This window comes from Dermacentor albipictus, chromosome 9 (assembly GCF_038994185.2).
Source record: "Dermacentor albipictus isolate Rhodes 1998 colony chromosome 9, USDA_Dalb.pri_finalv2, whole genome shotgun sequence".
In the NCBI taxonomy this organism is placed as follows: Eukaryota; Metazoa; Arthropoda; class Arachnida; order Ixodida; family Ixodidae; genus Dermacentor; species Dermacentor albipictus.
Genome location: NC_091829.1, coordinates 23,879,902 through 23,905,600, shown reverse-complemented (window position 1 = coordinate 23,905,600; position 25,699 = coordinate 23,879,902). Strand labels below are relative to the sequence as shown.

The window sequence follows — 25,699 nt, the reverse complement described above, 5'->3', positions numbered from 1 at the left end:
GATTTCCGTTGCTAGTAGTATGATTTCCATAGATATTTTGTAAAAACCGTTGCCGCTGGATGCCCCAAAACATTTCTTCTCATATCTTGTCGACATGTAGCTTAATATACCTCTATTTCCTAGCTTCTTTCCTCAGGGGCAAAATATATCAAATACATTTCCCCCCTTTTTTCGTAACTTTCTAAATGAAGCAGCAAAATTTGTCTTAGGAGCTTTTACTTCACGTTTCCGAAACGAATTTCACATTTTTACCAACAGATCCATCAACTTCGGAGCCGTTGGCATGGTCATCGGTCACGAGATGACGCATGGCTTCGATGACCAAGGTAAATATTTGGGAAAGTTGGCGGTGCTGAGGAGCATGGTCTCGAGTATTCAAACAATAGTCACCTTCGGAATTATAATGTCGAAAAGATTGAGGAAGCAGTACAGAATGAAGGCAGCACGATATCACTAAAGAAATTTCGCACTAGAAGGAACATTATATACGCATTCAAAGATGCGGTCAGCGATTTTGATGTTCTAACAAATGCAAGTAAGGAGCTGTACCCTTAATTGTACAGGACCCCTCAGCACAACCATCGCAGGACGTTCACTTTTATAAACGTTTGTCGAAAGAAAAACAAAATACGGCAATTTTCGTAAAATATCTTCCTTGTTCTCTTGTTTTTGCTTTGGTGAACTTGTTTTTCTGTGATACTACAAAAAAAGATTGTTAGATAGTTTATTCCGTCAATGACTGCAGTTTTAATGTAATGCGTAATAGCGAAATTCTGGAATGGGTCTGCAACTAATCCTAAACTGATATGCGCTCATATACATTCATATGCGCAATCATACGCAGAAGAGCAGTCTAGTTAATAAAAGATGACAGCTACGTATAAAATATGAGATATGACCACTCCTGAAAGGACATATCGCACCAACACACCCGGCAGTAGACTACGCAACCAAGTATCCACTCTACGAGTTTGTCTTCTCAAGCTCTGAGCGGAATCGCTCGCTCTGATTGTAGCTGTATCTTGTTCAGAAAGTATGACCAATTCGCTATAGCATACTAGATGTATTTGACTATACTGGCATGGCTGTTTAAACTGCACACACATGTTACAAAGGCTGATTGAGGAAAGTAAAAAGACAAACAAATTTATGATTTCACTGATAGTAATGGTGACAAATCTTGCGCTTTACCGTACGAGGACCACGTCTGTTAAAATCAAGAAAAGTTCTGTCTTGGATGACCAACAGAGCAGAAATTGTTTTTTGAACTGAAATATCTGTTTGTTTCATTGAAGAATAATTTCTTAACTAAAAATCTAAATTTTTTTTGTTCTTTCGTATTTTTTACAGTATAGTTGCTAACAGGAAACAACTTCCATGTGAAACTCGGGGACAGGATAGAAGCGCATTACAAGGCATGTCCAGGGGAAGCAGGGGAAATGCAGCAGAGCAGTCTATTTGATAAAATATGAGCGGGACATTGTACTCCAAAAGACTAATTTTATATTCGCATTGCTTCATAATATCACTTGCGCCAAAGACTCGGAGAACGAAAATATGTTACCATAAAAACAGACAGTTAAGCAATTTTATGAATTCGAGGCCTATCAACTTGCTTTCACAATTGTACCAAATATTCGCTAAGGTCATTTCTAAAGTAAGCTGAGCTACAATGCAATCCAATCAACCCCAGAATCAGGCTGACTTTAGAAAGGCTTACCAAGCATATGCTGTGTAGGGTAATAGAAAAATCTTGGGGGCATAAGCAACCTCCATATATGAATGTCATGAATGAGGAAAAGGCGTTGGATTCATTAACAATATTTGAAATCATGGAGCCATTAACTAGCGAAGGTGTTGAGGGTGGAGGTGCATCGCAACTTCGTGATTATTATTGATTTTCTTCGTTGACATATCTTCTACACATAACAGGAAGCCAGTTCGACGCAGAAGGTGCTCTCAAGCAATGGTGGACCAATGAAACGCGCACTGAGTTCACGAATAGGACCAAATGTTTTGTGTATGAATACGGAAATATCACCGACAAGGAAGCGAACATGACTGTGAGTACTTTCAGAGAGTTTTTTTTATTTGTTAGGAATTGTGGGTGACCAATAGCAAAAATATAAACAACAGAGGGAAACATTGCACTCTGTGCCCCATGTTTGCTGAGCAGGTTCAGTAAACCCGAGATCCAGCAGAGGTCAACCAACGTGCCCCGAAATTTTGCTGGCACCCTAGGTTCGCTACACAAAATAAAATTAAAGATGTAAGGATGCTTGACATATGTATTTCTTTTTATGGACATTGTAAGATTTTGATGACGCTCCTAAAGATGCTTTTTTCTTCATAACCTGATTTACCTTTTTCGCCTGCGTTTCTCACGTGAAGAACGTAAAATATCACATTTTCTCACCCGATTTATAAGTTAGCTTTAATTAGGCAAACATTTTTCTCTAATGTCATCTGTCTTACAGCTCATCAGTAATGCCTGATTGAGTGGGTCAGTGTTATCGTGTCGTCACAATAAGACAAGTTTTAATTAGCACCGAAGTTCAAAGCAACATCCAAAAAAAATACTGATCAATTTTCTTCATTCAATGCAGCTTAATGGAAAGAACACTGTGGGCGAGAACATTGCCGACAACGGCGGGCTCCGTATGGCTTTCGAGGTTAGTCTCATTCATTCCTGACGTCTTTGCGGCGGTAAATGCATTGTAGTAAGTTAAACTCCTCCAAAACGTAATGATGTCTAAATGGAACGATTTCACACCGTTGTTGGTTATATTTTTACAGGGCATGCATTACAAATTCCTTTCATGAGAACATCTTCCTTTACCTCAGGATACATGTAACGCAATAATGAAAACACCACATTTATTCAGTGCAATTGTTTTGCGGAGGTCAGCATGTGTTTTTACCCTACCACTCTTCGCAGACTGTACAGAGCCACTATTTACATTATTTCGGCTAATTGTGGACAGTATCTTATTCATATTTTACATATCAAAGTGGCTGCTGTATTGTATACCTTTATTTAATGCACACGAGCTAATCGGAATATTGGCCTACAAGTTTTTGCACAGCATCAATAAAACCGGACGGGAGTCCAAAAAGACCACCTGCTGCTTTCTTTCCTGGGGTCCGTTTCGTGTCAGTTTGCAAGAGCCACCTCTGTACCCAACTTATGAGATTTCTTCAGTATTGTGACACACTGCTGTATGAAACTGGCAAACCCTGCAAATTTTGCTCCCCCGAAAAATTGAGGAACTCCCCTGATTCTCCACTTAAAGATAAAGTATCAGGTCTGTACGACAGAGAAAGAAAAGGGTAACTCATGTTGGACAGTTCACACGATGAGTTCACTTTTAATAGCGATCGCTACATGCACCTTTAATTCTGTGCCTTGGTTAGTTTCCCTGTATACCATTTATTTCTCGATTCACCTTATAGAATTATTGAAACGGCAGTTTCAAATGAATCTGACCAAGTTCATTCATTCGAATTCACCCCTGCTTTGCAGGCGTATAACCAACTTCTGGAAAAAGAGTACAAACGCGTAGACACTCGCTTGAAAGGTCTGGAAGACGTCTCGGGGAAGCAGCTGTTCTTCCTCTCCAACGCAATGGTATGTCTCGCGCTAGCAATGTATTTAATGAGCGGTGTTAAACACTAAAACGCTTTTGTATGTGCGAGCGCGTAGTACTCATGATCATGCTTCATTTTCACAGGTATGGTGCCGCTTGAGCCGCCCCGAGTATCTTAAGCTGCAGATTCAGTATGACCCGCACAGCCCCGGTCCATACAGGTAACTCAACACGCTTACATTACGTCATTTTACAAAAACATCGAAGTACATACGAGAAAGACAACGCCAAGATGGGAAGTTCATCTTGCGAAGAAAATGCAGCTTTGCTAGACGGCATTTGGGTTCCACTTTTCTTTATGGCAATTATAAGTGCTCGCAATTAGAAATAGTGCCTCATGCGATCGGTCAATGTCAGTATTTTACAGCGAAGCTGTCAGCCTCTAGTAGGTCGCGATATAAGCGCCTTAATCGAAGCTTCAGCGATTGAAGCGAAAAGTACAGCATACAGCACAGCATTTGTTCCAATAAAGAACAAGCACAAAACAAGCATCCAAAAGACATAATTGATAAGGCGCTCCTGCTATCAATGCAAAGTACGTAGAGCTGCCAGCATACGTTTCCTGGTAACGATTATTGCTGCGGAAGCTACCGCGCCAACAGTAGCTTGCCATTGGGGAATGACGTCGCTATCCTTTGCATGGGTGAGACAAGCACGAGACACACCAGTGGTTACAGTTGGCGACTTCAACGTTGACATTACGAAACCCGACAAGAAAAACTAGTTCATGTCGTCTGTCAGAAACAACTTTGGAGTCGCATGCAACAGGGACACCAATCAAACAACCACGGGGTACAGATCGTGTTTGAATTTGGTCTTGGCCACAAATGTAGCGAAAGTGGTCGCGCAACACATCACGGTGTACCCCAGCCACCACAAAATGCCAGTTTAATGGTCGGCCAACAAAAATGTTTGGGCACACACATTTCAGAAAAAGGCATACTGAAGTTTTGTGGTCATAATAGGCTTGAAAATTCCATACAACCTACATTGCTACGAGCAAAGTCCCAATGAAGTTACCTAGGTACGTTGAAGATTTCCTGCGCAACACTGCTGCTGGCTTCAGGCATAGGAGGCAGCAAAACGAGAAGCTCAGCTGGCCACATTTCAGCAATATCTGAAAATGGAGAAAACTTCAGTAACCTTGTGAGATGCGGTGGTTCTTCCTTCACATACGCATTGACTCTGTGTTAGAAGAATAGGTTGCGGTGAGTTTTTTCCAGGAAGCTACCACCAATACTCGGGTTGGAAAGGCCGAGAAGATCCAGAACGACACGAACTGCGCCAGCCACTCATGTTCAGGCTTCAGACGTGGTCTAAACGTCTTCAACAAGCTAACGGCACTTTTAGCACCATGCGGGCTTGAGAGCAGAGCTCCCAATATAAAGTGATCATTTTCTCTGGACCATGTTGCTACACTGCGCACAACTCAGCGCGACAGAAATTAGTCACATGGACCCATTCACAAGCAGGCAAGCAAACTCCCAGTAAAATACACTGGAGTTCGCTGTCAGATAGTTTATCAGGCAGCTGTTCTCGAGATCAGAACTTCAGGTATTTGGCTCGTATTTTTGAGAGGTCAAGTTCATAGCGCCAGAAACTGGTCTCAGTGTGGAGCCTGAAATGAAGCAGCCAATGAGTCACCCCCGACTGTGTGACCCCTCAGGAATTGAACAGGAGTGCATAACAGGGTATTCCTTTAACAGCCTTGAAACAGCCACTCCGGAATAAAATTAATCGCGCGCTTCATTCCAAAATCGCAGTGGAGCCACGACTTTCCGATCTAATATATGCTCACTGTATTGTTTTGCTAGTTAATTATCAGAAATACACACAGATTATAGAAAATATACGCAGTGGAAAAAAGAGCGAAGCTCAATCATTCAAGTTTAGCATGAAAAAGTTGGTCTTCATGGTGCGTAATGTTTACGACTGCTCGCTCATCTCATCAAACTATGCTACAACAAGAGGCTCAGGGTGGTAGAATATAAATGCCTAGGAGCACGCATCGAAGCGGTGAATAGGTGCATGAAAATTAGGTAATCAATTTCAATGGCTAGAGGTATGCTGCAATAATAAAACTTAGAGCGGCATTGCAGTGCATAAAGCATGAAGTACTACGAGGTGTGCTGCAAGAGTAATTGGTTGCCGGGTGTACGCTTTCAAACTTGATGCAGTGTTTAAAATATGACATGAAGGGAGGCCTTGAGGCTAATCCAAGGGCTTTTGCCTGGGAGCGCATGGAAGACACTAGAAATAAAACAGCATTTTGAGATATTATATGAGCGTCATTAGAAGGCAAGGCACAGAGCAAAGCTTGCTGCAAAAGACGGCTGCGGAACGTCAATGGAAATTGATCGGCTGGCAGGTTACTTAAAGCAGCGCCCTGCTGTTAAAAGCCATATGAGGGTGCCCAAGGATGCATTATTATAGCAGAATTTAAGAACTCCATTCAGACACAGTTCACTGAGATAGAAATAGAAATAACTTTATTCTATTATAAAAAATGCATCGATGCCCTCAGTCCAGGGCCGTCGCTTGCGGCATGCTGCAGCGCTAGGTCGGGAAAGTCTTCAAGGAATCGTTGGTTGTGAAGAGCGGTTACGGCGGTCAGCAACTCGTGGAAGGAATAGGTGGGAGTGATGACGGTTTGTTTAAGGGGGGTAGTTTTGAATGGCATGCCATAGGATGTGTTATGTGTTGGGAGCACACAACCCAGAGTGGCTACTGCAAGGGATGTCTTCAGTGAGTAGGCCTTGTGGTAGGGGCTTTCATGCTGCATTGAGCAAGGTGTTCGTCTGAGCTTGCCGGATGAGTGTGCCCTGCTGCCTTGTAATTCTTGTTGTAGCTTAGAATACAGCCTGCGCTCGTCCCTAAGCCGGTACAATTGTGGAGGACACATTGGTGAGACGAATAGATTTGGTCGGGGGATGTTGGGTGCCTGGAGTATAATATCGCAGGCAAGCTGATTAGCTCATTCATTTCCCAACATCCCTCCATGGCCAGGAATCCAGACAATTTCTACCTGTCGATGGATACACTCTTGTAACTGTTTTCTGTTATGTTTAGGTAAGTCGCCATGTATGACTTTTCTACATGCTGACATTGAATCAGTAAATATAGTGGGTGTGGTGCTAAGTGTCACTGGAAAATGCTGTATTGCTGCTACTACCGCTTGTATTGCTGCTGGGGTTGCATCAGTCTTTGAAATCAGTTCACTGTATCGTCCAATGTGTATGATCAATCACTGCTATAGCAGTTCGTTTGTCTTGAACGCTAGCATCCTCATGGTAATATGTGTGATGTGGGTTCCGCCCTGTGCGTCTTTTGAAGTTTGCTACTCTTTGTGTCCGCCTAACCTTATTTATCACAGGTTCCATGTATCTCGTGAGTGGGGCAATTTTGAAGAGTGACGAAGTTTGCGTTGAAAGTGATAATGTGGATAATGAGTCTACAGTATGAAGTGTACATCTACCCTGCGCAGTTTGTTGGAGTCGGAGTTCTTGCCTTCGTTTGTGCGCGGCAGTTATTTCAGTGATGGTATTGTGACATCCCATGCTGGCAAGCAGTTGTGTGCTCGTGTTGACTGAGCACTGAAATGGTGTGCAAACCACTGATCATTTTCTGTGAGAATGTCACAGTACCGATCGAGCGATTAAATGCGCAAGGAGTAGGCTTGAACTAGGCGTCCGGTGAACTACGAGAAAAACTTGGAGGACGCTTAAGCTTCGGCTTTAAGAGCGGAAGAAGATAGCACTCAAAGATCCCTGACTGCTTCTCGCGCTTCCCGTCAACAGCAGTTTATGTAACGAATGTTTACCGGAAAACGCTGGCGGCAAACGCTATGCACGAAGGCGAGCTTTCTTATAAGAACGCGGTCTCTTGCGTGGACCGCGGATATGCAGAGGTGAGCGCCATCTGGGTGGTGTTGCAAGGAACCGGGCGCGGCGCTCTATGAATGTAGAAACACTGGAAAAGGAGTTTCTGTTTGGGTTTCTGCGTAACGGAATTATGTTTTCTCGTATATTCAAATTGCAACCCAACGCTCTCATGTCTGTGGGCGCTGTGTAAGTAGTAATTTAATATTTTCTGGCGCATTTTACTTTGACAAATTCAATTAGTTCAGCAACGTCTCTGCACTACACGGATGGCCTGCGTGGTTGGGTACGCCTCGTTCTAAATGAGTGATCTCTCACAAGGCTATTCACGATAGACGCACGACGCCAAAGGCTGATTTTCTACGAGACAGGGCACATAACGCTGCTGCGTTAAAAATGATATATCTCTAGACACGGGTAAAAGGCGGCTGAAAGACTGTTAGCACAAATGAAGAGATACCTCTCAGTGATGCAAATTTTCTGCATTGAATATTACAGCTTAAAGCATAATGTATTGTAACTTTAAATGAACTGTAGGTTTTAACGAATGAGCCGTCATTTGCCACCACACCGTTACAAAAGCGATGCTCATTAAACATATCCTCATTTCTATATCCGCACTGCTGGATACCATCTTTTATAAGGGCTAGTCATGGTTCACAACAATTGCTGCTAATTGGTAAGTAACTAATTGCTGCTGGCATTAATGAACTTTCCTCACAGTAGTTTTTGTTACCTCCAAATACCGTTATTGGCACATCTGCCCTCCCAACGTTAGTGACTAAAAACTAGTCACCAAGGGTTTCTTTAATTGTGGATAAAACTCTCTGCTATAACTTTACAGTGTGTGCTTTCTACAATTTTAATGCTTATGTTGCATTTGCGTCCTTGACGCTCCAGGAGTGTCTCAATATTGAACACTACATTGATCTTACTGATTCTCCGTCATCTGTTGCCACTGTTGCCGTCATCTGTTGTTGTGGCCTTATACAGGCCGCAGCAATCTAGACTGTTGGTTTTTCTTCTTGCCCCCTCCATCAACATGTGCTGGCGCAAATAACATTAATAGTTCTCATCGAAATTGCGTTGGCTAACCAATAACATTGTTTTTCTCTCCTTTAGAGTCAACGTCCCGATGTCAAACCTGAAAGCATTCTCTGAAACTTTCAACTGCCCAGCAAACTCTACCATGAACCGGAAAGACCGGTGCAGCTTGTGGTAAAGCGTTCCCACAAGGAATTTGATAGCAAGGCTACAGCCATTCCCTGAGTCAGGCAAGACATTCACCAACAAAACAGTGTTACAATAAACAACAATGAACGAATTTCTTTTAGGAATGGCGTACTTATGTAAATGAAGTGTTCACACAGAAACGACAAAGAAACAAGCAGCGCTCATCAAGAAAAATACCTGAAGAGCAATGAAAGCAAGATAAAATCTGACTAAAATTAATCCTTAGATCTTGTAAACCTCAAAAGCGGTTCTATTACCAAGAGAAAAGCTTCAGTGACAAGGAAAATGACTTCTGCGGGGAAAATAATTCGCAGCGTCTCTAACCAGCAACAGGTCAAGTGATGTGCGAGATCATGGCTAAGACACGTTCGAGTATACAAGCATTGATAAATAGTCAAATATGTAGCATTTATGCCGTAAGAATTACAGTTTTCGCATGGTTTTACTGACATTTCCTACGGGACAACTCACAAAAACACGTCACACTATTAGACACACCAACACTGTTTGCGCAAGTCGGGCAGCTTCTCTGCGGGAACCTAGGATATATTACCGCCAGGAAATTCACTAGTAATAAGATATTACCACCAAGAAATTCACAAGTAATAACAAGTGAAAACAGGACAAGAAAGATGAAAAGGTGAGAGAGAAAGACGAAGATTGGAGAGGAGGACAGGACAAGGTGACTGCCGATTTGCTCCAGGTGGGTCATTCTGGAGGTGCCGTCTATGTGAAACAGAGGCCAAAGGCATCTGTTGTCTCCCCCGGGTGTCTTCAAGGTCCGAACACCCGGCAGCCGCTTAACCCCCACCAGCATCCCCATTTCCCCACACACGGCTGATCCAACACGGCTACACGCCTGAGGCTCCAACCCTCATGTGCTCGGGTACGTGGTGTCACAAAACAACAAACGCCTGCTGACGCAGATGCCCCTGCAGCTAATTTAATTATCTAACTTGAGACATACTATCCTAATTATCAAAGTATGAATGAGGCATTTGTAGGCAAAACCAAGGGACATCTTACTGCAGTGTTTTCAGTGACGTAATAATTGCGTACTAATTTTCCCGACTGATAAATAAACCTTGCGGACTATGGGAAACACTCCACGACTGCGCTCCCACCGCGATCATAAAGCAGCGCCCTCCGAGTTAAACAGAACAAAAAAAGGAAATAAAGAAAAACATCGTGATCTAGCTAGTTCCTAGTGCCACGCCCCGGCTTTAGTAACACATCGCGTTGGACGTTAGTTGGAAACAAGCGGGGATAGTTGTTGTCTATGAGTAGATAAAAGGCACGTATGGTAGTTTTCTTTCTTTTTTGCCACAAGACCTATCACCCCAAAATCAATTTGACAACTTAAGTGCAAAGAATTAAATGTGCCTTTTGTCTCGACCCAGTCGCCATGTCTCTCCAATGAGCAGAACGTAAACATGATCTTTGCCTTTGGGAGTGCAAATGAAAACAAGACGAAAGCAGCAAGTATGTATCAGTTGTGGAAGTGTGGTGGTAGACCAAATGTATCGACTATCATCAGAAATTAGGAAAACCTGAGAAAACGAGGGAGTCCTCCGCCTTTATGTCTTGAAGCTACCGGTTTGAGCCCTAGCGTACGCACGGGTGTTGTAGCATTTGGGGCCACAAACCCTCACGCTAGCGTGTCGGACGTGGCTGCCCAGATACCGACTTCTAAGTCATAAATTTTGAGTATTATTCTAAGCGATGGCGTTTCAATCGTACCAACTTAACCAGCACCAAAGCTTGACGGATAGGGACCTGAAATATTGCCCAGATTTCTCGAAATGGGTGCTCACAAATATTCATGAGTCACAGGACTTTTTGAGCAGCATCATGTGCACAGATGAAGCCGATTTTCATAGAAACGCCTAGTTAAGTTTCCACTGTGCACACTATTGGAATGACCCCTATCCACACTGGGTAACGCGCAATTGACACCAGTACCGGTGGTCGTCCAATGTGTGGTGCGGAATTTACTCCGGTACTATAATCGGTCCCATCTTCTTTGGTCACACACTGACTGCACAGCGTTACGCGGACTAAATCCTTGAAGTGGTGGACCAGTTTCTCAGCAAGTACCGCTGTGAAATCTTCCACTTCTGTTGTATCAGCTAGATGGAGCACAAGCATACAGCAGCAGCGGTGCACGAAACTTGCTGTATGCGACTTTTCATGCGCTACAGATTGGAACGCACGGGCCTGTAAATTGGCTGGCTAGGTCAGTTTTCCTCTCTCCACTAGATTTCTTTCTTTGGGGTGATGTGAAAAATCGTGCTTACATGATGGAGACGGATGTCAGATTACCCCAAGGCAAGGACAACGGACGTCTGCCCTGGAGTTCCAGCGTCGGTCATCAAGAAAGGCACTGAAGATGTTACAAAGCGGACAAAGTCTTGTCCAGCTGCAGAAGGAGACCTGCTTGAACACGTCCTCTAGGCAGCAGCTGGTGTTCGACGACGCTTTCGAATTCGTGGATAATAAGCACACATGTTTCTTTTGTTTTATTTTTGTGCAGACGTATCCATCAGCTGCCAATTGGGCTCATATATAACTGCTGCATTTAATTTTTTAACGCACCGCTTTTCCTTTTTGTCTACACATGGGTCACCTCCCAGTCTGCTTATTTTGGTTTTATTTGTTGCCATGAACCTGTTTTTGCAGCACGTACACACACTCATGAAAAGTAAAACCAGCACCTTAATTTGGCTTTGGTCCGAAGCAAGTTTCTGGTGCCATATATAGCTGTACAGGATACAATCATCAGAGAAAAGACGTATTACAGAGGTTACAGTGAATGGAAGGTCATTAACGCAGAGTTAACATAGGAGCGGCCCAAGAACAGTGCCCTGAGGTACAGTTGACAGAACGGCGGAAACGGAAGATGTAAGATTGTTAGCATATTTGAACTGCTTTCAGATAGTCAAAAAACACTGCATCCAGTCAAGAACAAGTGCATGGATATTTAGGGAAGATAGTTTTACCAAAAGACGAGAATGTGGAACATTATCGAAAGCCTTTTTGAAATCTAAAACAGGGCGTCAATTGGAATGTTATAGTCGATGTATAAATGAATATTATGAATAAATAAAGCTATCTGCGTTTCACATGAGTGATCTTTCCGGAAGCTATATTATTAGCGTGAAATAACTTCACGGAAGTTAGGAAGTTAGCAATACGAGAGTAGATGACGTGTTACATAATTTTGGACCGCACGATGGTGAATGAAATCGGAAAGTAGTTACTTGGAGAAAACGTATCACCTTTCTTGAAGCCGGGAATGACCTTCCCTATTTTCTAGTCTCTTGGAACAGTGCTTATGTCAAGTGATTGCGTAAAACGATACAGAGGATCAAATTACGCACATACGTCGTATTTTTAGCACATTGGCTATAATACCGACACGCTGCGCCATCTATTCGCACTAACGAGAAGTTCGTGTGTGGCCCACGTGAGGAGATACGTGGCGCGCCGGTGCCTACGAGCGCTTACAATTGTTGCCTCACTTGTCGCACACTTAGTGGCACATTCGGTCACCTCAGTTTGCGAGAACTTCATTGAATCGCCGCCAATACCCTGTGCATTCATGACGCAGTTCATACAAGCGTTCACAGACTCAAGTTGATACGATGGTTGGTTTCGAGCCCTGTTACCTCAGCACTGCAGCCCCATGGCCACAAATTCGACCGCAAGCTACACAGTGGCCCAACGAGGCGGAAAAAACTGTTAGACAGATAGACAGTCCGCTGAAAGTGCGTGAAGTACTCTAAGAATGCCCTTGTGCATTAAGAAATCAAAACTTCAAGTTTCACGTTCTGAAACACTTTTCCGTCTAATAATTCTGCGGCATCTTCCTGGTTTGCCATCTGAACAGTTCTTGTGGCACGGAAAGATTACGCCCCCTCCCCGCTCCCCGATTATATATCGGTCCAGCAGCAACAGGTCATACACCAGTTTCCTCTTTTACCACATTGACCTGACCAGTCGCAGTGTGTAGCTATCTGAAAAAAGCGTCATGAAGAAATGCCAGTAATCGAAACTGTTGTGACTAATGTGCTTAAGAAAATGGCTGACGATATTTTTTGCTTGCTTCTGTGACCTTCAGAAAAGGAACTGACTGTTCGCAGACAGCCGAGGAGACCACCCAACTTCGCAACAATCCCTCTAGATTATGTGGAGGTAAACGTTTTCACGAGCTCCATTCAGGAACTTTTCTGGCATAGGTTATATATTCTAAATCACCTTTCGGCGAAATGTCCATACTAAATGTCACCAACTCTTACAACCGGGCCTTAAACACCGTACATCGCTAGCTTGACATAATTTTCTTGGCAAAACGTCTTGCACAGAAGCCACTCCAAACAAAAAGATACACCTGAACACCTGGGACACTTCGAAGTAGACCATGACCTTTGCGCGGTGAACATATTCCGTCTTGCCAGTGCTGACAGGCAGGCAGGCTTTCACTCGAGTTTGGTTCGAAAGTTTTCTCTGCTACAACCAGAAAGACAATGGCTGGATGTTTTCGAAACCTTCCACTCAGTGGCGTCATGTGCGTCACGTTACCTTTCTGAATGTGCTACAACATGAACTGCCCGGTGAAACAAATGCTTGGCCTGACCTTCTCATGCCTAGCTTTTTCACTTTGAATGGACGGGCTATTCAAGCTCAGTGTCGGAGATGCTTGGCACAGATCAACTCTGATTTCTATATAAATCTTACCCATTCAAAGGGCCCAACAGCCATGGTGGTCCCATGTCGAGGGGGGTGGAAAGCAAAACTTTCGAGCACTTCGATTTACGTATTCGTTAAAAAACACCAGGCGGTCAATGTTGATGATGATGTCATAACTTTATTTGGAATCCGGCGATGGGGAGGCCCGGGCCTGGGGCCACCTAGATGGCCACTGGAAGCTGCTGCTCCCGTGCGGCTTCCTTGGGTCGCTGGACGGCCCAAAGTTGGTCTTGGGGTTCTGAGCTGAGCAGCACGGCCGGCCACCGGGCCCACAGATTTTCTGGAGAGACGGCCATTTTATTTTGGAATATTTCACATCTTCACAACATGTGTTGAAGGGTGGCTCTAACAGACTTGCATAGGTTGCACATATAGCTCACGTATATATCGGGGTAGAATGTTTTTGGTTGCACGGGACTCGTATAAGTTTCTTTATATAGTCGCCTCCAAGTAACGGACTCGGCTCTGTTCAGTTTAGTGTGAGGTGGTGGTAATACTCGCCTCCGATTTTGATAGAATTTGGTAATATCGCTAAATTTTGTTACTCTATCTTTTCTCTCCAGATTTTCTCCTCCACGTTCTCCTGACCGGTGGAAGTGACTATTTGCTCAGCTCGGCGAGTAAGACCTCGAGCTTCGCGGTGTGCTACCTCGTTGAGGTTGACGGATGTGTTCTTGCATTCCTGGCTACGGCGTTCCTTATAATCAGAGTGGAGCTCTGTGATATAAAGCTCAGCATTCATTCTTTTTTTATGAAATTCACAGTCAGAACAACTCTGACGTCTGATGAGAACACACCAATCATCGAAAATGAAAAGGCTGGCAAGCAATGGTTGGTTCCCATTTTTCAGAACAGCACTGCTTTATTCCCAAGATAATTCATTCGTCACTGATAAAATGTTTTTTCTGTGCCAGCCTTCTTTTAAGTTTCTTCGCAGAGAGAGACCACCTACATGGCTCGAAATAGAGTTCATCGTCATTAATGGGCGCCTGTGTACCAGCATGCACGGAAGTTTCCTGGGAAAGACTCGTAGGCACTCCTTCGCCAATATTAAAATGAACTTTTTTAGTTAAACCTTCCTCACTGTTCCAGAAAAGCGAGGGCACTGCTAGAAACCTGATACCTTGAATGGATAGTAAACTTAGCGAAACTCTTCTAAGAAATGCGTAATAGAGACTAAGTAAGGAATTAAACTGCAAGCCATACTTGGCCGACGCGCTCGCGAATCCCTCCCCCTTTCCATGACTTATTCAGTACTCTGCATTATTTTCTTAGGCTTACCTTCCGCAGTCCTTCACAGAAGAAACAATGAACGTTTAACTTGCCATCAATATCACAAGAATATACTGCCACCGTTTAGCTACAATAACTAGCGCACTTTCGCAGAAACATAATACCTGTAGTATTTGCAGTATGCTTTACAGAAAGGTTCTTAACTGACACCTCGCGAGACTTCCTCTGACGCCTAACATCATTCGCGAGACTTCCTCTGAACTCAGGCTGACAGTATTAATTTCGCTACAGTAGTGTCGGGTAAAAGATTACAGGACCAAGCTTGTACAAAGCAAAGAAAATGTGTTTTCACGACATGCTCCTTAACTTGCATAAATCGGAATGAGTGTAATGCTGAGAATACACTTATTAGATTCTGGTTTGTCCTACAAATTTCACAACGCTTTCGCGATGACAATTGATACCACTCAAACCTTACCTAATGTTTATTATTTCAAAGCTTACGGAACTATCAGAATCTTGAAAACAAACGTGGTTAACAAAATAGACGTTTCATGATGTAATCACATTGATTTCACTTTCACATAAATAAAAGGTTACGTGCAACATCATAAGTATTGCATAAAAATATTCTGTGGGTGTTTTGCTCAAACGACAGTAATCTAAATTTTATTGTTTACAGCATATTTAGTAAATTGTACGTCGTTACCAATGACTAAAGATTGTTTTCATAGCCTATTCATGGTGATTAATGTGGTGTTTTGCGACGCAAGTGTCACCTATGGCCGAAGAGTGACAGGTCGGTGTTAATGAGTTCGCAGTGGAAGTATGAATTACGAGGGATAGACGTTATGTTGCTATAAAGGGGCCTAAAAACAGTGGCTGTGAAATGCGTAAAACCTCTATGTAATAAGATTATGCCAATGGTTAATGGGCTGTAACATGGATACAAAAGACACACTGTGAAATAATGATCATATAGCAAAATTTCCAAGAAGCACTGCTGCCTACAGGGACTGACAACCATTTTTCATGGTATCCATTTTTTAGTGCAATGGAAAGCTTACCGGTCAAAGCGTATAATCATGAAGTGATAACGCGGAAAAAGCCGCAGAAAATTTTTTATCAAACATTTTCGATCTGCAGTGAGGATGTAGTCGTTCACTGGAAGCATGCTGAAAACGGTGATAGGGGAGTGCGATAACTATTATACGCTGGCATTAGTGGGAGGCAGACAAATCTGGCCGTAGCCGTAACAAAGCGTGATTTCGTTTTTCAAGTCGATATTCTTGCCATTTATGTTTTTTTTTTGAATTGGTAAATGGTTCAACAAGGTTGATTCTTGGTCTAGTTGGTACGGCTGATTCATTATGGCAACGCCTTTAGTGGAATTCAAAAAGACAGGGATATGCAGAGACACAGCACAGCGCTATACTTCAACTGACGTTTATTGAAACACAGAGGCAGATATATAGCGAAGCAGTTATGGAAAGATACAAAAGTTACGAAAATACAAAAGGTAGATCCCACTCTACGCGTGCGCACGCCATTACCGTCCAGGAACGAAATTTCCTTGTCAGAAAGATTAACTGAAGGTATACTAACACAATCTTCTCCATTTTTCTGATTTGTCCGGGCTTTGGTTATTTTCACGCATGTAGTGGTCTTTGCTTCTGGCCTCCACTGTGCATGCGTCGAACATTGGCTTGCACGTTTTGCTGGGGCAACGATGGCAATGTTAAGAAAGGTTCCCGTGCTTAGGTTTTACCACATTTCGCTTGTGTTCTGCAAGCCTTTCATTGAGGCATCTGCCGGTATGACCTATGTATACCCGACCACAAGTTAACGGAATACGGTAAACCACCCCTTGCGAGCAGTCCACAAACTTATTTCTATGCTGCATTTTACATCTCCTTGATCATTTAGGGAAAAGCTCCGTGACCTTGCACGACTTTTATAGCTTGTCTGGGTCAGAGAATGTCAACTTCACATTCGCCTTATTGGCAACCCCCTTCAGCGTATGGGAGATACCGTGCATGTACGGAATCACCGCTGCCTTTTTCCTTTCGGTGGATTGTTCGCAGTGGCTCTTCTTGCACTTCACCAAGCCTTCCGTCGCGGAAAGAAGCACATCTTTGGGATAACCAGCCGCAGAAATCCGACTGGCTTGCTCGCACAGGCTGACGGGTATCATGACAGTACACGATCTCTTTCATGGCGTTGGTCAAGCACATGTTCACAATTGCCCGTTAACAAGCTTCCAGTGGAAGGATGAATACAAAAGAAGTGGTTTGTTAGCCCTAAGGTAATAATACCAGCTTATGTGGGTTTCTGTGAAAATTAACATTAAATCTAAAAATCTAAAAATTGCAGTTCATTGTCAGCCGGAAGTTCATGGGTCGAGTTCAAGGGTCGCGGTAGTTCGACGGCAGATTTGAATTCTGCGGGCTACGTGATCATAACGGTATGGCCGGGAAGGTGACTCCAGTCACGTACAGCATGAATAAAGATTGATTGATGAAATGTTGAGGTGCGGGCACATGGAGGGACGACGGCGTATGGATGAGTGCTGCGTGGCATACGATGAACGGGAACGGTGAGTTCATTTTTGGCGGCAAACAGTGAAAGAACTTGTGACAAAGATATAGTCGACAATTTCTGTGACGATGAGCCAAGGTGTGTAGCCCAAGTTGTAATTTTAGTGCTGTGGTGCTAGATTTGTAAGAGTAATCACTGAGGATGAACCTAGCCGCTTGGTTCTAGACTGCTTCGTGTGTTTTAATTAAGCTTAGTTGGAAATGGTCATATATTGCACTAGCATAATCATGTTTTGAACGGACTAGTGAGTTGTATGCCAAGAGCTTAACAGAGGATGGTACAAGGGAGAGGCGGTTGTAGCCCAATACACGGTTTGAAGAATTAGTAACTTGATTAACATGATTGCTCCAAGTTATGTCGTGGGAGATGTGAACACCGAGATATTCGAACGAGTCACCGGGAATTCTAGGGCAATTGTGACGACGGTGAAATGAAATGAGCACAGTTTTATTAATGTGGAGAGATATTAACCAACCTTTACACCACTATTCTATGTGATGAAGATGGTTCTTAAGGACTGTATTATTGTAACAATGTATAAAAACAAACGAATTGATGATGGTCTGTTAGGAATGCTTGAATCAAATTAACAACTGATTTGTGTAGATTGAATCCTGACAGTTTGAGTAGTAAACGAGCATGAGGTACTTTATCGAACGCCTTTTCGAAATAAAAGACAAATGCATGGACAGGTATGTTACTATGAAGGGATGAGTGAATGTCGTGCAAGAATAAAGCGAGCTGCGCCTCGCAGGAATGGCCCTTTAAACACTTCCTGTCACTGCCCCATGTTGTGCGGGATAAAATTTTCAGCATGTTCATTGTTTTTAAGCATTTCTCCTTGAGATATTTTTTGTGTGGAATCAAGTTAGTTAAGAGTCAAGTATAATGCCTAGGAAGCTGAGCTCTTTATTTACAGGTATTTTTGCCCATACAGTTCGACATTACGGTTCCGGGCAATACGGTCCCCCTGACCCCAGGTGTCCAGTTTGGCGGCAGCGCATCGAAGTGTGCGCACGCTAAAGACAATTCTGCATCTTTTGCAGGTGAGAAATAGTGTCGATTTGCTTTGAAATCGTCCTTGCAACTCTGCGCTGCTGCCGAACACGCCTGTCGTCGGTGTTTTTTTTTGTATTAATGTGATTGGATTGATACCTGTGCTATGGTACAATGACGCCGGGGAAAGGGAAAGAGGGGGGAAGTGATGTAGCAGCCTTGTTTGCAGAATTTAAGCGGGAAATGCGTGCTGAACTCAGGGAACTGAGAAAGTCTGTTCAGCACTGCAGTGACACGTGTGACGATGTCAAAGACGTGACTGGGGATCTAAAGGCACTAAGAGATGAATTAAAAAGCTTCGTGTCTGAGAATGAAAACCTAAAAACTGAAAACAAGCAGTTAACTCTGAAATTACAAGAGTTGGAACAATATCAAAGAAGTAACAACCTTGAGATAAAAGGTGTTCCGTACGAGTGCGACTATTGAGTAGCCGTTCGAAAAATCTGTGAAATAGTCAGAGAGGCAGTTGACAAGAGGGACATTGATATATGACATATAGTTCCAACTGCGAACTCAACAACCAAGAACATTCTTGTTCATTTTGTGAGGCGTGCTTAGAGAGACTCGATATTAGCAAAGGCTAAGAAAATGAGAATTGGCGCGAGAGACGTTGGCCTGGTTGGTGTTAACAGTGCAATTTTTGTCAATGAACATTTGACACGCCACAACAAGCAGTTGCTTGGAGCAACAGTGGCAAAGAAGAAAGAGCTGAAATGGAAGTTTGTGTGGACAGCAGGTGGCAAGATCCTAGCAAGGAAAGACGAAGATAGTCCTGTCCTGCAAATTACTTCTTCCGATGACCTTGCCAAAATGAACTAAAGATAGTATCAGCTAATTATAAGCTTGCTTTCTCTTTACTGTAGATGAGCATGTGTGATGTCTACACAGAAGAAGTATTTAACACCGCATTTAAGACCAAGCAATGTAACTTCTCTTTGATTCATTTCAACATTAGAAGCATAAAAAACTAGCTTGACAGCCTACAAATTTTCTTGGAGTCTCTCGTTCTGAGATTTGAAGTCACTGTTTTTACGGAGACTTGGCTGACGATTACCGATGATACACCCATCATTAATAATTACACCTGCATACGCTTGAACCGCGTAGGGAAAAGAGGAGGAGGTGTGGTGGTGTGTATCAGTCATAGCTATGCCTACACCATTATTGCGGAGTACACAATTACAAATGTAAATGTTCAATGCTTAGTTAGAAAAACATCTCAATTTCAGCTTGCTGCCATATATAGGCAACCAGCTGGTTCTAAACGCGAGTTCTTAGATTTTTTTGAGCAATTGATGCAGGTTTTTCACACAAACAAGTGACCTTTTTTGTTGTTAGTGATATAAATATAGATACAGTTAGTAATGACAAGTACGCAATGAATTACAAGAGCCTGATTATGTCATACGGATGTGGAAATTTTATTTCGGTTCCCACACGCATTGGCCCTAAAACAGCTACAACCATAGACATCTGTGTTACGAATATCAGTATATCAGAACTAATAGGTGCAGTGATAGTTAGCGACATAAGTCATCATCTACCCGTGTTTTGTGTTACTGATCACTTCACACGCAGACATCGTGAAGTAAGCAAATATCGAGTGATAAATGACAAATCGCTTGAAAAATTTTTTTCTTTAGTGGAGGCTATAAATGGGACTAGCGTGTATGACTGCAGTGATCCTAATGATGCTAATGAGTTAAAAGTAAGTTATGATGATGCCTTTCCTTTGCAAAGAGGTAGAAAGAATAAGAAAGCAATAAGAAAACCTTGGATTAACCCTGCACTATAGAGAAGAACGTGAGAAAAAGCAAGATGTATCACACTTTTATTAGAACGCGCGATGTAAACCAATTTAAGGAGTTCAAGAAGCTTTGAAATAAACTAACTTCATATCTAAAGAAAGCAAAATAAAATTATTATGAAAGTTTGTTTCTTCGCCATCAAACTAATGTAAAAAAGATATGGGAAACGGTAAACAGATTTACAAGCAGAGCCACTGCAATAACCAGCGTACAAGAGATTGACATAAATAGAAATGCGATAGCAGGGAAGTGTGTGGCTAACACCTTCAATGAGTATACTTTATACAATCAGGGAAGTCAGACAGCGCCATTATAGGCAGTCAACAACCAACAAGACCCATCAGTTCTTTGCCATATTCGTTTGTTTTGTATCACGTCTCCCCACAAGAAACTGAAGAGTTACTTAATAGAATAAAAAAAGTCGCCGCTGCTTATGACGAATTTAGAGCTGACCCAGTAAAGTATGTTTGCAAGTTACTAAAAAACGTTCTCACCTATATTATTAACTTAATGTTCGATACTGGTATCTTCCCTGACCAAATGAATATAGCAAGGCTTGTTCCGATACACAAATCCGGAGACAAAAACGCCCTTACAAATTATCAGCAAATATCGGTACTAACTGTTTTATCAAAATTCTTTGAGTGGGCAATTAATGTTCGCATAACAAAGTTCTTAGAGAAATATAATACCATATCTAGTTCGCAATTTGGATTTCAAAAACACAAGTCAACTGAACAGGCACTACTTCGTGCAAAGGAGAAAATTATTCAAGGTATTGAAAATAAGGATATTACTTTAGGTCTCTTCTAGATTTGCGGAAAGCATTTGATTCGGTGAATCATGATATTCTACTTCTAAAACTGTAGTGTTATGGAATACGTGCCATGTCATTGAAATTAATAACCAGCTATATTGAGAAACGCTTCCAATTTACAGATGACAATAATTATTCCTGGACGTCATTAAATGTAACAAATGGAGTACCCCAAGGATCAGTATTAGGTCCTACCCTGTTTTTGTTATACATTAGTAACATAACTCAGATTGACAACCTCCTTGATATATTAATGTTTGCGGACGATAATAACGTATTTTTTACTTCACGGACGAAACGTGAACTTCAAGACTAATCATTATCTACAAAACCTATCCAAATGGCTAAATGAAAATTGTCTACAATTAAATGCCTCTAAAACTAAATACATCATTTTTTCTCCTCTAAATAAACGCGACCAACATGACATGCATATTACGTTTAGAACCGAGATGATTCAGCAAACACCTGAGCAAAAGTTCCTAGGCGTTTGGTTCCAAGAGTCTTTGGTATGGTCATGTCACGTCGACCATTTCGTAGTCCATATAGCTCGATCAATATGATGTATTAGAAAGACTTCTACATTAATACCTCTTCCACTAAAAAAACTTTTTATTACACTCTAGTACATTTTAAGATTGCCTACTTTTCGCTAGTATGGGCACCACCACTCAGCGCAACTAAAATAGATTAACGGTACTACAAAAGCGCGTGCTACGTATTTTTGAAAATTATGCAGGAGATATCCGTGACTTACGTACCAGGGAGTTACTTCTTCAACACAACATGCTTATGGCCAATTAAATTTATCTCTATAAATTAGTGCAACATATACACACCACAAACATATACAAAGACAGTGATATGGTAGTTGAACATAAGTACGGGTTTAGGCAGCATAGGAGGACGTTTCCGAAGATTAGGACAAATTACGGGAAACAATCGGTAACGTATTAAGCTATACAGATTCTAAATAAACAGAAAGACATAATAAATTGGGCAGACAGCAGACAGCCATGGTAAACTTAAAAGAATGTACAAAACGTTCCTTGTCAGAACAGCATGTGTATTGTAGACTGTTTTGCATTACTTTCTGCTATGTCCATGACATTCCTGATTTTCTTTTTTTTCTGTTTTGTATACCCAATGTACTGGTACAGAATCGTTCTCTACATATCTGTGACATGATAAAGGGTCTACTAGCTATCTAACACATGAATCCTGTGTGACCTTTTCTATATATATATCTATCTGCATGATATCTGTGCACTTGTATGCATCTCATACTTCTTATGTGATTTATTACAAGTCACTTTTTACCTTCATCGGCTGTACATTGAGTGCAACTGTAATTTTAATATAATGTGCACCTTACTGTATATGTTAATGTACGCGTAAATGCTGTGTGAACTGAACGGGGGCAGGGGCCCAGTCAGGCTATTTCAGCCTTTAGTCTCTGTCTCCGAAGGAAATGCCCTGAAATAAAGTGATTTTGATTTTGATTTGATGTGCTCTGCGTAGACGGAATAAAAAATAGCTGGCGATAATGTAGCATGAAGCGTGTTCGTCTTCACGATAAAGAGCATGCAGCTAAGCACGCTTTCTTGGCGTACACCGGTTTCTTGTATAAAAGGTCGCGATAATACGCTGCCGCTTTTTACGTGGAAGGTACGATTGCACAAATAGCTCTCTATCATGTTTTGCCTATTTCCATGAATGCCCATTCCCGATGAGTTTCGCAAGATCCCGTAAGGCCACGTTGTGTCACAATCATTTTCTATATCGAGGAATATCAATAAGAGAAACAGTTTTTGTACAAATGCATCATGGATATTACTTCAATGAGCGCAAGATGATCAGTTGTGGACCGCTCTTCTCTGAAGCGCCATTGATAGGTATCATAGATATTGTTCAGTTCAAGGAAATTTATGAGATAACGATTATCCACTTTTTTCAGAAACCTAACATAGGCAACTTGTAAGAGCTGTCTGGCGATAACTTGCCGCCAAGGAAATGTCTTCACACAGATTCAAGAAAGGAATAACAATAGCTTCCTTCCATGAGGATAGGGGGGGGGGGGGTATCCGGAAGCCCAGACAGAGTTGAAAAGTGCGAGCAGTATAATCTGTGTGTCGGTGTGTAGGTTTTTATGACATGATTCTATCAGTTCCCCGTGCTGAGCTTCTACATGTACTGAAGACAGCTTTAAGGTCGGCAATACTAAAAGGACGATTGTATGGCTCATTAGGACACCATTTGCGGTACTTTTCAGCGATTTTTATGTTTACGGAATTGTTTTCTGTAATGTGTGGAGCTTGATACAAGCTCGAAGTGTTCGTCCAGAGCATTGGCATGGTCTTCCAAGGTAATCCCCTGATCGTCTACTAAAGGCAATGAATGAATTTGATGCCCATGTAGCTTTCTTATGTCATACCATACTTGGACTCTTGATTTAAGATGTGCTGCCCGAGAGAAATCTCTCCCAGCTAACCCTCCTTGCCTATCTCCGCATGTGCCTTCCTTGGGGTTCCTTTAGTTTAAATTTTATTAGATTTTCTGCAGTCGGGGAGTGACGTGGCAAACACACCGCTTTGTTTTGTTTCTTTCGTGATAGCCTGCACCACTCATTCCACCAGAGGCCCCGTGTTTTACGTGAGAGACCCTGTGTTTGTGGAATGATTTTTGCAGCCGTGTCGAGTATAAAACAAGTAAAATAGACTACTTCTTCTTCTATGCTAAATCGGTGATTTCATGATGATGGTTGAAGTTTATTGGCGGAAGGGCATCTAAGGCCAAAGAGCGCCAGGACATGTGTTTTGGTTTAGTAAAATTGTGTCTTTAGAACTATAACTTAAAATAAAGGCTGTATAGAGGCCTACACGTAAGATATATCTATAAATACCTGTGCATCAGTTCTAAAATAATTATTAAGATAAGTATAAGGCCTTAAATGCATTGGCTACAGGCACACATGGTAAATTCTTGTGGATTGTCCGACTCCCTAGCTGTACAATTCTTGCTTACGCCAGAAGAGTAAGAGCTCAGACACACTTTTGTGCGTCTGACCACATCTCACCTGTGACGCACAATCTGATGGTTAGGATGATATAAGACGATGTCTAGAAAGTTAACTTGTGCAAGAGAATTAAGCACTCTTTTAAAGTTAAAAAGTGCATCCTCTGATAAGAACATCTAGGGATATGGGGTGTATTGTGCGAGCAAAGTTCCCTCAAATGAGCCACTCGCTCTCGGTGAAGTTGAGTACATTGAATGAGGACATGTACGGTTAAGTTCTCACCACAGCGTGTGCACGTCGGTGGGTCAGTTGCAGTCAAGAGGTATTTGTGTGTGCCATAAGCGTGTCCTATTCTGAGTCGTGCCAGCCTGACTTCGGTGAGTTGATCAAGCTTCAGCGGGAAACATTTGGTTTACTGCGGTTTAAGAAGGTGCAGCTTATTTCCAACTTCCTTGTCCCATTCAGCTCGCGAATGATTACGTAGGGCCTTACCCAGCTTACATCAATTGCAGCGGTGATATGATGTGATAAGTAGGTGGATTCCTTCAAATGACTGCATTCAGTGTAGACAAGTTTCCACGGGGGGGGGGGGGGGGGGGAGGGTGTATGGCACTCGTGTTAATGTTTTAAATTTGACAGTAAAGGAAAGTGGTCTTTTCATAAGAATTTTTGGTTACATGCCATTGCAAATCAGGGAAAATTAAAGCAGAGCCAATCGACATGTCTATTGATGTATATGAATTATGATGAATATTATAATACGTTGGCTGCTTATTGAAGAGGCACGCCCCGGAGTTTACAATTTTCCATAAAACGACTTCCCGCGTCACATCGTGTCTCCTTACATGGTGTCGTGGGAATTAAAATATCCTACCAGTATGTAGGCGTCCTGGGGCTGATCAATTAGCGTATAAAAATCGCTTTTTCCAAGATCATAATTTATGCGTATGTATATGTAACATCCAGTGATCAATTTAATAAAAACAATTGCCCGAACTCACACTGCCCCAAGGGGCGCCTGAAGGGTGACATGATGACAAGCTACAGACTGGTCGCATACTATTGCTACATTGCCAAGCAAGGCGTTCGCTTTGTAGCGGTCTTTATGATGGATAGCGTACTGACGAAGAAAGTTTGTGTTTGTGGGTTCAGATGTGTGTCTTGAACACACAGCCACTTTGCATTATGTTTGTGCAGAGGTTCTATAATGTCGTCTAGGTTATGAAGAAGTCATCTCACATTCCATTGTATTATTTGAGTCTGCATAACCATAAACGTGTTTTGTGCAGTGTGTTTAGGAGACGAAGATTAGCTCATAGCCCCATTCCAGGCACTATGACGCAAGTTTTGTCTTTTTTTTTTGAGAGATCGCGAGTGTCTCGCCTTTCCTTAGGCACTGGCGGCACCGTTTGGCTAGTTTTGTCCATCGCCTCTTGCGAGGCGCTGGAAACGCGCTCTTGCGAGCGCTGCGTTTGATGTGAAGGCCTCGGCTCAGTAGACAAGACCGTTCAGGCTATCGGCCCGGAGGTCAATGGTCCCCTCTGTTGAGGCGGCGGAGCAGCGCTAGCTGCAGCCGCCGAGGGAGGGAGGGGGGGGGGGGTTGATGGTGTCACTGCCGCCTTGCTGCGATCAGTCGCCGGGGGCAGTTGTGGCACTGCCCCCTT

At 42.5% G+C, this 25,699-nt stretch overlaps 1 protein-coding gene across 1 annotated transcript in view; it reads left to right on the top strand.

Annotated features, from left to right (window-relative positions):
• Positions 1 to 8,849, top strand: part of LOC135901937 (neprilysin-1-like) — a 37,504-nt gene extending 28,655 nt beyond the window's left edge. The window contains exons 16-21 of the mRNA XM_065431779.1: positions 259 to 326; positions 1,933 to 2,063; positions 2,607 to 2,672; positions 3,524 to 3,628; positions 3,732 to 3,808; positions 8,648 to 8,849. Coding sequence (XP_065287851.1) covers positions 259 to 326; positions 1,933 to 2,063; positions 2,607 to 2,672; positions 3,524 to 3,628; positions 3,732 to 3,808; positions 8,648 to 8,747 — 547 coding nt within the window. The 3' untranslated portion in view covers positions 8,748 to 8,849. The remainder of the gene's footprint in view (positions 1 to 258; positions 327 to 1,932; positions 2,064 to 2,606; positions 2,673 to 3,523; positions 3,629 to 3,731; positions 3,809 to 8,647) is intronic.
• The last annotated feature ends 16,850 nt before the right edge of the window (positions 8,850 to 25,699 follow it).